At 36.1% G+C, this 17,725-nt stretch overlaps 1 protein-coding gene across 2 annotated transcripts in view; it reads left to right on the forward strand.

Annotated features, from left to right (window-relative positions):
- The first annotated feature begins 2,029 nt into the window (after positions 1-2,029).
- Positions 2,030-17,725, forward strand: part of slc2a9l2 (solute carrier family 2 member 9, like 2) — a 116,442-nt gene continuing 100,746 nt past the window's right edge. The window contains exons 1-3 of one of the 2 annotated variants that reach the window (XM_024270773.2): positions 2,030-2,134; positions 6,054-6,135; positions 9,335-9,433. In XM_024270773.2, the coding sequence (XP_024126541.1) occupies positions 6,073-6,135; positions 9,335-9,433 (162 nt within the window). In that variant the 5' untranslated portion in view covers positions 2,030-2,134; positions 6,054-6,072. Of the gene's footprint in view, positions 2,135-6,053; positions 6,136-9,331; positions 9,434-17,725 lie in introns of both variants that reach the window. The other variant, XM_024270771.2, reaches the window with a different exon arrangement.

Here is a 17,725-nt window from a genome sequence, read left to right on the forward strand (position 1 = left end):
GTTTCCCGCTAGCTTACAACTCCTCACGCCCCCGGCCTAACATTAGTGGTGCAACAAAAATGGCGAGAAATACTGGAGCAATCCAGCCGGATATTGAATCAGATGCCAGCTCAGACGAGGAAAACAAAGACATACCTGAATCTAGAAATCTACTAATAGATGGATCAGAATGGAGCGGAGCAGGGAGCTTGTGCCTTGTCGTAGTAGATTCTACGTCACACTTACAAGCTTTTTCAAATAGATTTTTTGTATCTACTTCTTTTTCACAACAATGTGAATAAAGAAATGTTCAAAAATGCAATTTAAACTTATTTTTTAAAAACTAAATGAGGAAATTAAAGATTTACATGAATCTAGACATCTACAAACGGATGCATGAGAATAAGAGCTTCTGACTTGCCGTAGTGGGTCCTACATTACACTTACAAGCTTTTTCAAACTGCATTTTTTTCTGCTCCTGATTCACAATTACTTGAAAAAAGAAATACTCAGAAATGCAACTTTGAGCTTAATTTTATTATGTTTTCCATCATCAGAAAAATGTTAACTTGTTAAAAATACCAAAAACATGATTTTCATCAGAGTGGGTCTTTAAACACAAACCACTTAATTAACATACTCATTAGTGACTTTTGTGTTAGACTTTAACAAGTAAAATCAGAAACAATTTAAAAACAATTTATATGTGCAGTTCGTCATGTTAAAATAACATGTCTTTAACTGCATTTGTGTATTTACAAACCTGACAATAGTTAGATATAATAGAAAAAAAACTTTCTGTTGGCATCATCTCCATGGATTTGTTGAGATGTACTTGTTGCTCCCAAAAAACATGTTGTGAATGTTGCTTTTTACGTTTTTTAGTTCCTTAAACTGTATTCTGCTGTAATGCACAAACAAGCCAATAGAAATCAATTAAGCTAAACTGAAAACTTCTTAAGGAAAAGGGAATTGATGGAAGTAATCTGTCTCTCAATGAATGACGACGATGAGCTTTGTGCTGATTGCGTTGAGTGTTTCTTGTTTTTTTATGGTTCCAGTGCAGAATGACTTTATCTTAAGCTTTGATGACTCAGAAATGTCGTGATCTGCATGTATTTTCTGGGAACACGCTGGCCGAAAACTGGATTAGCAGACATTATGTTTTGAACATGTTCTTGTTGGCATTTCTCAATGATTGAAAGAAAAAACAAAACAAAACATAGAATAGCATTGTTTAGCTGAAAAAGCTAAAAAAATAAATAAAAAAAAACTCAAAAAAATAAAAACATTTTTTTATCAATCATGTTTTACATTTTCTCAAATCATTGAATTTTGCTTCACAAACTTGTCAGAAATCTAAGTTTTAATACATAAAAACATAAATTTAGCAAACTTGAGCTGGAAAGCTGGCTCTATTATTATTTCAAAAGTTTTTAAAGTAACTTTTTAAATGTGGCTAATGGGCAAATAAATATTTTTTAAATTAAATCTAGAATGAAGAGCCAAAATATTGCAAAAAAAAAAACACAGATTTTGTTAACATGGTCAGTAGCTCAATAAAGTGTTATTTCTTAAAGAATTTCTCAGAGATTGCGGCATATCAAATGACTGACATTTGATAGAAGGTATATATACTTAAATTTGAGTGGAGCAGTACAGTAAACTGGTCAAGAAAATTATGTTTCACAGGATTTATTTAATCTACGTCAAGGTCATTTCAAACAGACTGACTTATTGCATAGCTAAAGCGGCCCAAACAACATAAAAAACTAAGTTTCTTTACAAATATTGCTAAAGTTTGCTGTCAAATTCAATATCAAAGGAGATAAAACTTTATTTATTTTAATTCTTCCTTTCTGACAGTCATAAAACTCTTCTGTGGGATAAATAATTCCCCAAATATCCTCATAGTTTATTCCTGTACTGAATTGATCCCAGACCAATAGACACACTGACAGATAGTCTATTTTCTTGCTGATTCTTTGTTGTTTGGAGGTTGCCTGAGTTGACTGTAGTGATGACACAAGAAAGGGAGGAAGGCATGGAACCACCGGAGTTAATAATTTCTCTGCCTTATCACTGCTTTTTTTTCAATATTGTCCAGTAAGTTTAATCTCTTTATGCTCTGGACACACAGGCTTTAATCACGCTGGTAAGCACGCTTACAATTATTCTTTTTACACTTTGACTAAAGCAGCAGAATTATACCAGGTGAAACTGACTTAATGCTGGAGTCTTATTGATGCTTTTGTACCTGCTGTTGTCGACTTGTGAACTGACTATAAAAGTAGCTTTTAAAACAATTAAATTATTATTTTTTCTTTTTGTGTGTAAGCCACATTTTGGCCAATATTATTGAAGTTTAATTTAATAAAAAGTCTACAGCTGGTTAATATTTGTCTTTGAAGCAAAATGAGACTTTAAAAAGCATTTTTTAAATCAGTAAAGCACTCTGCTGTCAAAAATCACCTGCAGTTGTTTACCGTGTTGGTCTCGCTGACAGTGCTTGGCAAGTTTCCATATTCCTTTTCAGCGCTGTCTTATGAGATGCAGTTTGAGCTCATGCGGTGCCGAACAGTGTAACAGCTGCAGGAGCAGAGGCCTGATTGAATTGATCTGCATTGTGCATTTGTTCTCGCACCACTGGAACTGGTAATCACTTTGATAGTGGTTTAGTTCTCCGCTAATGTGCTCAGATTTTTGGGGATGGGATGTTTACAGGCGGCGCAGCTGCACACTTTTATTCCTCACAGCATAGAGTTTATAATTTCAACCCCAAATGTGACCTGCTTCCACAGTACAAAATCATGCATCTTAGGCCGGCTTTGAAACTTGTTTTTCGGTCTCTTTACTGTTTTTGGTCAAATACTGTTTTATGTTCTGGTTGATTGGTTCAAACCAGGTGGGAGAACGTTATTACGTGGCATGACATCACTGATGTCACAACCCCAGAACAAAAGCAATTTTTTTGGTTGAAAGCTGGAAACATTTATTTTTAAAATTTTAATTTTTCCCCAATGCGAATGTTTCAGCTCATTTCAAATTATGTATTGGAACAAGGAGACGTTTAATAAGATAATCGTGCATTTTTGTGGTACAAGCACAAAATCTAGCATATAATAAGCATAAAATAGTATTTTGTATGTACACCTCAAGTTAAAAGACTGCATTTTGTGCCTTAGCAGACCATTTTATTGAGACTGGAGCAAACAGATATTGAAGATTTTTGTAAGAATTGAGTATATTGACACCATCTTTAGAATTTGCCCCTTTTTTATGTTTTTTCTTGTGACAAAAATGCTTTTCTGACAAAATTAGTGCTTGTACCACAAAAAGCACAATTTGTCAGAAATATCAACTTAACTAGCTCCTCTAATAGAACGTGACTCAGCTCAGAGCATTGTTGCCATCAGGAGGTGTAGAAAGTTACCGGATTACATTTAAATGTAAAACGTTGCATTCCTTTTCTGGGATCGTGGGTTTCCGGGGCCTGTTCCGGCTACTGCTGGGAAAAGTCGCCCTGGACAGGTCGCCTGTCTGTTGCATGGCACAAAACCACACAGTTATATTTACACAGACAGTTGCAAGCAGTTGTGCAAACATTCGGTTTCATAATAGTTGAATCTGCACTGGAATGACGCTAGCAAACTAAAGAGCATTTGTTGTGTTGTGACAGCTTATTTTTTATCAGTTTTTGTTGAGCCAAAACCCTACTAAGTGCAGTTATTGACCTCAATTTGCTCAAAAAGTGACAAAAATCCTTAAAAATTGTTCAGTCATGTTGAAAGGCTAAACATTTGAATTTCAAGTGTCTGAATGAGTGTCCTTCAGAAGGCTAGAAATGTTCACCTGCTTTGCTGTTACAATTGCAAAAGTTCAATAAAGTGGGTAAAAACTAGATTTATTTTTTTAGTTGTTGACAGAACACTTTATTTTTTAATATCTCTTTAGAACCATCATTATGTTTGTGATATGATTACAGGCATAGGCCGGCGCCCAAAGTCAAAAGTCAATAACCAGTGCCTCTGATAACCCTCTGCTGCAATGTAAACAAACATTCACTCCATGTACGTGAGAAAACCATATTTGAAACGCGTGTGACGCAAGAACAGTTTTAAAAGGAAAACTCCTTACCTTGAATCGTTTTAGGTTGGCAGTTTTGTGAATTGTCAGAGACAAGCCCTGTGATGGACTTAGATATCTGTCTGAGGCGTTTCCTGACTTCACTCAGAGATTGTGATAAAGTGCACATTGCCATGACCTTAAAGATTGTGTATAAAGTAAAAGGAAGGGAGCTCCTTTTATTTTCAGTTCTGTTCTAGGTAGAAAACTTTAAAGCTCCACTACGATCACCTGTTAATCTATCGTCAAAGTGTTCGCTGGGGTCTTTATATTATGGTAATGGTGTTTATAGGCAACATTAAAAAAAAAAAAAAAGTTTTCTAGGACATAGTTTCTGCAGAGCGGCAGTGGTTCATCCAAAAGTTGACCTTGTGTTATGGGCGGGATTGTTTGCTTTGAGTAAGCCCGCTCCCACTTCCTGTCATCTATCTGTTTAAATGCTCCCTTGCTAGTTTACAGCTCCTCAATATTAGCAGTACAACTAAAAGGAATATTGCAGCTATCCATCTAAGAGTGGATACATCAGAATGGAGCAGGGCAGGGAGCTTGTGGCTTGCCGTAGCAACTTCTACATCACACTTACAAGCTTTTTTCAAATAGAATTTCTTGTATGAATACTCAGAAATGCTATTTTAAACCTAATTTTCTTTATAATTTTTTCCATCATGACAAAATAATGCCCCTGGTACATGTTAAAAGCACAAAAACACAGTTTTCATGGGGCTGGGTCTTTAATGACTGAAATGAACAGTTCCACCCACTTCAGATGTAAAGCACGTGAGGGATTATGGGTGTTTAGCTGGATTTTAAGAAAAGGAAAGTTCTCTGCTTAAGATCTGGGATGTCTCTACTCCATGGGAAACTAAAAGAACTTACTAAATTGCTAATACATAAGGTGAAAAACAGGTCATTTTAAAGAAAAAAATAATAAAAATATATAGCAGAGAATGGGGGCTTTAAAAAATCTTTTTGATAGTTTTTCTTCTTTTCGTGAATAATAATTTTCCCACTTTTATGTAGTGCCTTTGCCAGTGCAGCTCTCTTCTCCCTCCATTTTTAAAACACACACTCTTGCAGGTTTTTTTTTTTCTCTCAATGAAAGTGGTCATGTGATGGATCTTCCTCAGAAGGCAGACAGATGGCATCTGTATTTGTGCTCATTGTGACTCACAGACTCCTCTGGATTTTCATTGGCATCCCATCAGGGATTTCATTTTACCAGATAATTAAATGCTGTCGACTGTGTTAGTGGAAAACACCAGGGGACTTTCATTCATATGTGAGCTCTGTATACTAGTGAGCGGTTTTCTCATTTAACATCCATTAATCCTTGTTTTTCTGACGAATAAACTACGAAATAGTTACTGATCAATTCAGAACTTATTTCAAGACTCAACATTATTTCAATAGAAAGATGAACAGAATGCAAAATGCATGTATCAATCGGGATGCAGGAAAATAATACACTTTTTTCTATATTTTTATCCAAATGTTTCCATTATTTTTCAATGATGCAGTAGCTTTCATAACCACTAGGTGGCAGGCTTAGACTTTGATCTGTTTTCTGAACACTGACTCCAATGGAAACGAAAACAAAGCCTAAGTCACTCTTTAACTAGTAAATGAATTAATTAAACAGCTCAATACTACCAATCTGTTGTTAATATTTTACTCTAATTTAAAACTAGTTTAAAATATTTTAGTGCCTTCTCTTGAGATTCCCCCTTTTTTAGATTAACTCTGAACTTACTACCAAACTCAGATCTATAATTCTGTGTGCTTTCAGGCCAGTGCTGCTTGTCAGCATGTCAAGATTTTGTCATTTCCTTTTTAGCAGATGTTTTACTCGTCGGTTTCTGTTAGAAATTCCTCTTCCTCATCCTCGCTGTGAAATGATTCATGTGTTGCTTCTCAGTGTAGCTGTCATGTTTTCCATTTTCTCGTTGTAGGTTTTTTTGAAACTTGAACATGAAAAAGTCAAAAGAAGGGCAGGATGGTCACAAAGTCAGCTCCGACCAGGCCTTCGAAAAGGTTAGTTTGGTTCATTGTTCTTTCGTGTCAAATGGAACAAAATGATATCTTTGGTGGGTAATTATGTAGAACTGGTACGTTGGATGGACTGGCTGCTCCATGCTGATAATGTGGGAGTGTTTTTGTTATTCGCCTGTTGTGTCACCCATTTGCCCTCGGTTTTGACAAACGGGCATCATATCAGCGCTGGGTAACAAAAGCGCATGTCACTTAATAAGCAAATGACCTTTGCTATTTGGACAAAGATCAAACGGTTTCCTGTTCTTAGAAATCCTGTCGAAGCTTTCTAAGGATGCTGTAGGTGCATATTCTGCTATGGTGCAATTGTAATGCAAGTCTCATAAATATATTTGTTTATAAAACCAAAAGGTCAGTGACCCCAAAAATATGATTAACTAACAATTCAAATTATCAGAAGTAATTTTACAATTCTGTTCATGAGCATCTGTCCATTTTAAAATCACATTTGTTGACTCCAACAGGATATATACTATATATAAAACATTAAAGTGGAGTAATATCTTTCTGCACTTATCACTGCTCAAATATGTAGTAGAAGAAGAAGACTGGACGTCCTATTGGCAATTTTTTTGTCTTTTAAACTCATCAAGTTGTCTAAACCATACACAAAATCGTTGACACAAACTGTTATTTTTAACTTGAAACAATAAATCTGTAAATGTATTTATAAATAACAATTTCAGACTTAAATCTAAATAAGACGTGGAATTTTATTTTGTAATAACTATTAACTAAATAAAAGGTTTTTGTCTTTAATAACTCACCAATAAATCTTTTATGAAAAAAAATATTTTTATGAATAAATTTTATGCAGTATATACTTAAAATGCAGTAACACAGTCAAGTGAATATGTGGAGAAATGTAGCAAATTTAGCAGGGAATAAAAAGGCCATTGTTTAATGGAAACACACACAAAAATAAAGAAAAAATACTCTTTAAACTTTGCAACAACCAAAGCATTACAATTAGAAGGTCTAATTCACAGCCTGAGTCTATTAGCGCTCTTCATGTTATATTGGATTAGCTTACTTTAGCTGTGTGCACATGTTTCTACATTATTTGTTAACATCACAGTCATTCTCTGCAAACTCAGTCCAGGCACCACACTGATTTATTTGAATAGAAGTGGCTAAGAAAAATGCAATGTTTTTTTTAAAAATTCTTTTCCATGTTTTTTGCTCTTCTTGGACACAGAAATGTTATTCCTGAGCAAGAATAACAGAGGAACACTTTTATTGTATTATTGAAGCCAATTCAAATTCTAATCTAATGCCAGCACCGGCTCAACAATCTTAATTGGTAGCCACAGTTCTTTTTCAGAGGAAAATGCTATCCATCCATCCATTTTCTGAACACCTTTTGGGATCACAGAGCCGTCAGTCTGTTGCAGGGTCACACAATCAAACACACATGTTCACACCTATTCTACAATTAACCCACAAAGCATGTCTTTGGACTGTGGGAGGAATCTAGAGAAAACTCACGCATGCACGAGGAGAACCTCCAAACTCCACACAGAAAGGTCTAACTACTACACCACAGTGCAGCAAAATGGTAACACATGTACCCAAATCCTTTACAAGTCAAAATATAGTCAAAACACTTACAAAGATAAAAATCTTAATTGCATTTATTTAATCCAAATCTCATTTGCAATTACATATATATTATTTGGTCTGCATTCGCATGTAAACACTTCAATATTTTGTAATCTATAACCCGTTGGAACACATGCAGTTAATACCAAAATGTGCAAAATGTTTGACAAAAATGAGAAGGATTCAACAAGGTGGATAAGATCCTAACTGCATCAGTATTCACGGGCTGGAGATAGAACTTTGGGATCATTTATCAAATGCACCTCTCTCAAATTAATGAAAGTCATGGAGCTTCATGAAGGAGAGGATGATGGCTGGTCAATATTTATTGCAAGAAACTGGCTGACACTTTGCTTTTCTGATCATTTAGGAGGGATTATTGCTGCCCAATAATTGTGCAAATATCCCCAAGGCTAATTCAACTCTTGCATGAGTCCAAAAATGCTATGAAACAATCAAAATAACAGCAAATTTTGAAATAAACATTCCAGGAATTTTCTTACAGGGTCAGACCACAAAGTGTTTTGGGAAAAAGTAAAATAACAAAAGAAATGTATAGGGCTCTATGAATATAAAAATGTATATCCAAGACAGTTCTGTTTGAAAAAGGCCGAATCATTCCAATGTAGTTTAGCCCTCAAAAACTTTAATATCTTAAAAAATAATTGCAATCTAACGCTTTGGCTTCTGACTAAAGAATTTTAAAGATGCAATCATTATTTGTTGGGAGAGTCTCCAGAAAAACATCTTAAAAGAAACCCAAAAAGCAGGACGTAGATGTAAGACATTTACATAAAAATTTTCATTTAAATTTTCCATTTGCAGTATCTCTTTATTTATCAGACAAACTTTCAGATAAGATGGTATGTCTTGCAGTTAAAGTTTGATTTAAACTAGGTAAAAAATCAGCATAATTGTTAAAACACACAAGGAAATATGTGCCAAAGTGGTTTAAAAATAAAAAACAAAAAACCCCCAAATGACTCAATGAGGGGCAAAGTCCTCTTTTATGTCTCACCCATTAACTTTTATTCATGTTAAACTTTATTTTGATTGGATTTTTCTACTTTTTAATCCCACAGGGAAAATTGTTGAAATTACATTTATTTTTCTAGAATTCTCTTAATTGAAAATTTGAATCTTTTATCAAACTTTGTGGCCCTCAAGTAGAGTCAAAATAATGTTAAGACTTCTCAGTGCATATTTGTTTTAGTGCAATAACGCTTTAGGTAAATTCATGCATTTTAATATGCATTCATGTTTCATTCCGTTTGGATTTAAACAAGTAATTAAAAATACATATATATTTGGCTGCACTATACTGTGTCAAGGAGAGAGTGCACCTGCCGCACGCCGGCTTGGCGCTGTGCTGCTGGTATGTAAAAGCAATGATCTCCTCGAGGAGAGAGTGAAGTGAATAACCCAGTTTACTGGCCTGAATACGCAGACCCACATAAAACACTTCCCTGGGTTTGGTCTGACCTTGACATTGATGTGACTGCGACTGACAAGGCATGCCTTTGTATAACTAGCATGTCTCTCTGTATCTAATCTTTCACCTGTCCTCTTCCTTTAGCAGTCGATCACAGCATGCCTGCTCAGTGCAGCCTTCTTCGGGGCCCTGGGCTCGTCTTTCCTTTATGGCTACAACCTCTCGGTGGTCAATGCGCCTGCACTGGTGAGTCGGGCCCACTGGAAGCCCCTTTGTGGGAGACCACTATTGATCCCTTGTTTTCTCAATGTGTTAGCACTTCTAAAAATCAATAAAAGTGAATGTACACGTTTCAGTTTCAAAACACAGTTTTCAAGAAGCCACGGTGGCCAACGGTTGATTTAGTGGTCACAGAAGCAGACTAAACACATCTTTAGGGTTCAGATTCTTGTCCAAATGGAGTTATTAGTCTGTCATTGGAGACAAATATACTTTTGTGAATGTTTTTTTTAAGTAAATAAGAAACAATATAAAGAGTTCTCAAATATAATTACTGTATTTTACGTACTGTTGGGCGCAACGGTCTATTTTCACTCTTATGGCAGATATTTGGTGCACTGAACTATAAAGCTCATTCAGCCAGACAAACTTTAAGTGTGTTCACAGTGACACCTAAACGTGTTTGCAACATGCTACTGCCACATTACAAGGCTTAACATTTTTACAGTAGCTGCATGTACATGTGCAAATGTCTTTAACCAGATCAAAGATCAGACTTGAATTTAACTGTGTAAATAGCCCTGAAAAACTTTATCCGATTGTAATAAATGTTTACCTACAATCATTTTTACACGAGCTAAAATACAGCTAAGTTACTGAAAATGGTCGTAGAAGAAGAAGTAATGAGTTCCGTTTTAAACAAACAAAGCAGCAGAGTGAGATGATCTTCTAAGCGTGCTTTTATTATTTTTATTGCTATTTTTAAGTGACTGTTCATGCATGATTTTCTAAATCCGTGCAGCCAGTGTTTTATTCTTTGCCGCACTGACCCAGAGGAAGGATTAGGGTTAGATATTTAGCCTTGGATGCACTTAAAATCTGTGTGGGCAACAATGTGCATTTTGGCCGCATGTAAATATGTGGGAATTACATCAGTCTTTATTTTGTCTGGACACAATTAGAAACACAAATTCACTTGATTGTTTGCACATGTCTGTCTACTTTGTCGAGAAATATGGTTCACTCGTGCAGAGCAGCCGACTGGTCCTGTTTGCGATCCAAAGAATCCTGTTGAATGCCACACTGGCTATGTGTGACATAAAATCCAGCACAGTAATGACACCACAATCTGATCCAAAATCAACATAATGCACCTATCTCGATCGAAAGGAAATTTTGATCTGATGGAGAAGGATTGGGTCCGAATATTCTGATTGGCGTGTTTACATGACATGTTTATTCTGATCAGGCGTTTATTTTGATTTCTTGTGTCCGTGTAAACACAGCTAAGGACAGCTGACCTTGTTTGCAACATGTAAAAAAAAAGACTGATAGTTTTGATTTTTACCAGAGTTGATCCATAAATAAAGCACGTAGTCATTTTTTGAAAAAATTGAACCTAAAAAAAAAAAAAAACTAACAAAACAGCGCAATGAGTCTTGGGTTCTCTTTAACCTCTTTTTCATCTGTAGAAATAAACTATTCAGGTGTTGTACGTTCAAATATGTGGTTCTGTTGTCATTTGTTCTGAAAAACTTGCCACTCATTCAGGCATTGATGATATGAAAAGGACAAAGTATACTTTAGACATTATTTGGCATCCTTTTTTTTTAGCAAACATCCCTGAAGCTGTACAGGAAGAAGCGGTTGTCTTAGTCATGTATTTTCACTTCAGAATGCTCTACATTTCTTTCCTTGACAGGTGTAGACTGCGGGCCGTGCCCTTTTGTTTGTCAGGCATGTCTTTGTAAAGGTTTGTGAAGTTAGGATGTTTTTGTTCTGTCTGGTGGAAGACATACAAGAACTTCTCTGACAAAGGCTTCATCTCCAGGGAAACCCGTGTTCATTTGAAATCTTTATATGCAAGTATCACAAATGTAAATAACCTTTGGCAAGGGCGCGTATGGAACTTTATTCTTGAATGCTGGCCTTTTTTTTTTTTTTTTTTTAAAAAACAATTGTCGTTTTTGTGTGTTTATGAAAGAACCAGCCTTTATTTACCCCACTGTGTTACCCCTAAGAGCCTCAGTTTTTGCAGTGGAGCAGCTTGGTGGCCACATTAAGCAGCGGTTGTACTCTGTGGCTCCCACGTGTGAAGGCAAACAAGGCGTCCTTGAATTACAGAGCTATGCTCTTAATTATAAGAAAACGCTGTGGTCCAGAGATTCAAAAGTAGACATTTTTGGATCTGTGACAAATAAAAACTTGTATAATATTTATATATTCTTTGTTATTAAGTAAATTATATCAGCTGTGTTAGCTAAAAGCCCTTTACAAAAATCAAGTCAAATAAAATTACTCTGCGTCTCTTCCACCCCTGTTTCCCTTTCAGTTATCCGGCATCATTTATTTTTTTAATCTCCCAGTGACTTTGGAGATGTTGTGATCCCGCCCTTGATTGACAAGAATCTTGAAAAGTCAAAGAGTGATACAGGTCTGGGTTCCTCTTGGACCAATTAAGTGAAAGGCCTACATTACACTCTGGCTGCAGTTTGCATACTCTACAACTAAATACTCTATCTTATTTTTGTAATTAGATGCAACTGAGATGTCAGATGCTTTGATATGCAACACTTTCATCTCGCCAGTGCAGACCCTTTAATCAAACTTGCTAAATAATGTGAATTTTTCTAATATTTTTAAACAAGTGAGAAGTACACTTTGGCTTAATTTAGAATACGTTTTTCATGTCACACAAAGCTTCAAAACTGAACACAAATTTTAGGTCAATTTTAATTTGTGTTGTTGAAAGAATGTTAAAAAAATCCTTTTTGTGTGCCCGATTTAAAAAACAATCACAGATGTCATGTAAACTAGTTTTTTCATGATGGACAGGAGAGGATGAACTCTCTGGTAATTATTTTTCATTTACTTGTGTGTAACCATTGACTATATGTGAGAACTGAACCGAGTGAGTGCATCGTCTTCATCCATAAAAAATTGACAGCTTTCGGTTCCAATTAAATGAAGTCAATTCAGTCGCTTTTTTAAATATACTGACAGAAATGGACACTAAGTAGTGACTGGTCCAAGTTAGTCTGAGTCAACATTTTTATGGCAACCACTCGGGCCAATTGAAACCAGGCTCAGGAGAATCTGTCATTCAAAGCTAAAACCCCAGTACTTTTATTGAAGTATCTGATTGTAAGTAAGTAAACTTGATTTGTACACATTTCACAGACAATGTCATAAAGTCCTTAACAGAGTAAAGCAAGAACAATACAAATCAACAAATAACTAAAACAGAATGTTTAGAATTTAAAGTAGTGTCTTCAAGTGATAAAAGATTCTCAGAATCACCCACCCGAAGATAAAAGGGGAGGGTATTACAGAGTTTTATGCCTGAAATGAGATGTCTCCCCAAATTTTACAGCGAGTCTTTAGGGACATTAAGGGTACCCAAATAGGAAAGTTGGAGGCTGACTCCACCCACTGCTGAAATTTGAAAATCCAGTCAGTGGGGTGGGGCTGGGGAACAGGACTGCTATCATTTCTGCATCTGCAGATCATGATGTGGGACTAAAATGGTTTAACCAATCACAAAATTCAAATGTAATACCTCATTTCACCCAGTAGGGAACACACAGGGAGTTTTCGACTATATTTTCAAAAATTAAACAAGTTTATTTTAAAGTGTCATCCAGGAACTGCGCACTGGGGTTGCTGGGAGATGTAGTGCAGTCAGTACTCTGGAGACTGCTCCTGCCGGTGACTAGAGGGGGAGACAGAGCTCTGACTCCTGACAAATGTAAAGAAGATAAAAACTGGTGAAATATGGACCCTTTTGGTGGTTTCTGTTAGAATCCTTGCAGCGGCATTTAAAACCAACCGTAACCGATTTACTGTAAAGTTAATAAAACAAGTAAAAACAGAGTGACAATAGTCTAAAGGGGATTAAATAAAAGGATGAATAACCTCCAAGTCAGCTTTAGAATTTATTCTTTTCAGTTGTTTCTTAAGCCTTTACCACTGGAGCTCCAGTGCTTATGTTCTTGATTTATTGTAACTTTTCAATCGTGAACACGATCAATTCCAGAAGATTCTGAATCTTCAGGAATTACGAAAAAAACAATTAATTACATTAATTATTGACAAAAACAGTTTTTGACAAAGTAAGTTGAATGCTTGTCCACAAACATTGACTGGTCAAAAATAACGCCAAGGTTTCTGAGGGAACACTTGATTGGTCAGTTTATAACTTGATTAATTTTCACTACAGAAAAGAATATCTTAAAAAAATAAGATTAGCAAGAACATGTGAAAAAAAAGGTATCAGAGCAAGAATGGTTATTCTGAAAAATATAATGACTAATAGCTATTTAATTCTCTGTAGAAGAGCCAACTGATTCTTCCTGTTAGGAATACGAGAGAAGTGGGGTTAGTTTCATTTGTGTGTGACAAAGCAATAAGCATGATGTGGTTGTGATGAGTGTGTGAATTTTAGCCAAACTCAAACCACAAAATTCACTGAAGTCTGTTTGCACATTTGTATCTAATAATGTTCTCCAGTCTGAGAGACAGGGAGACAAAGACACGATTTTAAAAAGTGCGGAGTGCTGATTGGCTCATAAAAAAAGAGAGATCCCAATGGCTCAGAGCCATAACTATAATTACGAAAGGAGTTGAGTTTACGCTGTGGGAAGAGGAAACAGGAACACAAAACCCACAGAGGTGAAGTTTTGGAGATCGATTTGCTTCATGCATAATTGCCCCAAGCCTTACTTCTTGGACATTAACTTTTGCACAGCTCTCATGAGATCCAACCACTGCTTTTAAGAAAGGACTTTGATTGTTTTATGTTTCTTCCTAATCTCTGATGCAGGTTTGATGTTGTGCTCTGGGCCACTCTCTTGCTGCATGGCCCAGTTTTTGACCAGAATTCAACCGATGGACAGATGTGCTCTACTGGCTTTAAATCTTCCCTATAGAGTTTATGATTGACTCAGTCACTGAGAGGGGCAGAGATCCTTTAGAAGCTTTTGCTGACATTTTGCGTTGGGTGGGGATGCCGGGCATTTGCAAAAACGACTCCCGTATGACCTTGTTAGAGTTCTGCTGGTTTGTTTGGTCGCAGTTTTGTGAACCACCATCATGAATTCATGCTTTCCGGCAGAAGATGCTTTGTTGTTGTGGCCCCCTTAAAGAAACACTTGTTCAGTTTGCTTTAAAAATAAAAGAATTTAGTTAAATTTCCCAACAATGCAACTGTTAGACATCAGCATGTGTTATGTCTGTGGCTTTCATTGTTTTAGCTGATCAACGTCAGCTATGTGCCGCCCTCAAAATTCTCCTGTTGAGTAGGAGAAAGTATTTTAAGTGGTTAGTGCTGATAAAATTGGACATTTTATCAGCACTCAACAATTACAACCCTCATTTTTGCCAACACCAGTGCAGAGAATGGTGATGGCCCAGAAAAAAAAATGAGATTTTCAGTTCTTAATGAAAAATGCAGAAGTGAATACGCAACTTTTTGTTGAAAAAAAAAAAGACCTTTGCTGTGGCCACAACAAAGGGCTCTGAGTTTGGTTGCTAAGGCACAACTTTGTAAAACTGCAGTCACAGAGATGGCCGGGGGAGCCGGTCCTTCATCTCTTTCATGTCATTGCTGTGCTGGCTGAGTGTTGTGCTAAAACGCTGCTACTCCTTCAACATCTGTCGTATAATCCCACACTGAGTTTAAATCCTCAGTGGGTTGGCTGTGTGATCTATTAATAGAACAAAATAATAATTAGAAAGTTACAGAAATTGGCAGAAAGTATTGGAAAAAAGAAGTAGAGCCCGATAACCACAAATGGATATTAGACGATATATAGAATTATGACTTTGTTTTCATGGTATTTCTACAAGGGGTGTGGGGCAAAATGGATTCAGTGATATATCATGATATTTAATTTGGCAATACTTGTATCGATTTAAAACGCTGACAGTCATACCCTCATTCTTGATTTGTCATACCCTTTAAAAAAATTAAAATTTGTTCTGGTGCAGTCTTGGGATATTTTGTGATACGCATCGTATCGCGCAATGTGTATCGCGATTCATGCTGTAGCCAATAAACATCCCTAATTTCTATATTTATTTTGCAACATTTCCCTTTATTCCACATATAAAATTGACTTTTCTGAGTATTTATGTTTTCCTCACAGTACTACCTTTTAAAAGAACCCCATTATTGCATGATATCAGCTTTTATCGTGTCCTTAGACACAAGGGAGAAAACCATTTCTCATTCCTGCACTGCAGTCATGAGAGACCTGTGCGGCCAGGGAGGGAAAAAAAGGTTCATCTCATTTTCTCCTATCTGTATGAGTTGGGCAAACCAGAAATCCTGATGCTAACTACTGTTGTGGAGGTGAATGCAGAATGAGGATGAGGGGTGATGATAGAAAAGCGAGGAAAGATGGTCACTCTGACCCCCGAGCCAGATTGGTAACTGCGTCTCTGCTGTTATGCATCCATATGGAAAAAGAGTGGTGCCTAAATCTGTGCATTGCTGTTGTAAATCTTTAAATATTATTGAAGAAACTAATAAATATATATATATTTACTTATTACATTGAGAGGTTGTGAAATCTGCTTTCTTAGTCAGCATCCACATTGACAGTGCAATTTTTTGATTAACAGCTTTTCTTTTGATTACCTCTAAATGTCATAGTTTTTTTGCCTCCTTCAGATTGTTGGAGGAGTCACGTCTTAGTGCTCAGCTCCTAATGAGAACCTGACCTGGGAAGTGTGCCCCGCAGCAGAAGCGTTTACCTTTCCTGCTACAAAACACTGTTTCCATCTCTAAACCCCACAGGAAGCAACAAACATATCATCAAGCAACAAAGGAAGCATCATAAAATATAGATATTGTCACATCAGGCCATGTTTCTAGTATATGTTCCTGAACAAGGAACAAACTGTTAACAATTTGAAGCATAAAACCCTTCTGAAATGGAAATCACATTTTTCTAAATTCCATCTGCTTTGAGGCACTATGGAATCAAAAACGAAGCAAGGGAATGAGAAGTTTAATGGAAAATAGTCTAACTATTAGGGAAAATAGATTTGACTTCAAACAAATGGGTTTATCATGCAGACTTCTCAGTTTTCCCAACAATGACATAGTGTGGTGTCTGTAACTTCCATTTCTAAATTGAGGAGATTTTCTAATTGAAAAAAAAAAAAAAGAACTAGACTAGGTTGAATGAACTGCAGAAAAAGGTAGTCTAAAAATAGGAAAAGAAGACTAATCGTAAGAAGAAAATCACCAGAAAGTAGTAAAATTATCTGCCCATGCTGTAAGTCACTTAACATGACATCTTGTAAAAGGATATCGAAATCTAGAAACAAGGAGTTCCACACAAGCATTACCATTCGAAAAGTAAAAAAGAAACTATAAAAACTAACTGTTACACAGAATTAGTCCAAATTAAATATTATATAGGCCAATAATATGTTTTTTAGTTTTAAACAAATGGTTTGTATTTTTTGAGTTTTTATGAACCTGACTGAAGTTCATTTTGATTACAGTGAAAAAAAACTACTGGAAACGACCCCCTAAATGTGAACAAAATAAGAATTGGAACTTAGTTTAAGTTTTGCGTCTTAAATCAAGTTTTTCTATTGTCAAGACTAAAAGGATTTTGACCCATTAATATTTGACTTATTTCTAGATCTCCTGATAAAGCAGAAAACGTCTCCATTGTGCTGATTTTGAGAAGAGCTGTAGAGCAGGGGGGTCAAACATACAGCCCGCGGGCTGTATCCAGCCCGCCAGATGGCCCAGTTGTGAAGAGAAAAAACCATAAGGATGCTGAAGAAAAAAAAGCAAGTTTCTAGCCTATTGCTGTGGCGAGTTATGGTTGTTTAAAGTCCCCCATGACATTTTTTTTTATCTAAAAAACGTTCTCAGTTGTGTTTTAATTATGATTATGAAGTTTTTAACCAAAATCCCACAACCTAAATGTTTTAAAAGTAATTTTTCATGTTGATCTGAAGCCTCTGTTTCAAAAATCTCCTCTGAGGGGGCGTGGCCTTTGGAGTTAAGCTGAGCAGCTCCGCCCCTGAGGTGGGCAAAGCAAAAACAAGACCGTCATGACAAGAGAGCAAGAAATAAACAGCCTATCTTTGCAAGCACATGTCAAATCTGAGTAAGATGCATTCTTAACAGTTTAATTTTTCCTTGATTTGCACATTTACACTTTAGGGAGTGTGTTTCATTATTGTCCATAGCCCCCTCTTGAGTTTACAATCGTGATTGCTTCAATGCCAGATGTACAATATTTAGTATAAAATTGAATAAACCACTTTTTTTTTTTTTTTTTTTTTTTTTTT

This window comes from Oryzias melastigma, linkage group LG5 (assembly GCF_002922805.2).
Source record: "Oryzias melastigma strain HK-1 linkage group LG5, ASM292280v2, whole genome shotgun sequence".
Classification (NCBI taxonomy): Eukaryota; Metazoa; Chordata; class Actinopteri; order Beloniformes; family Adrianichthyidae; genus Oryzias; species Oryzias melastigma.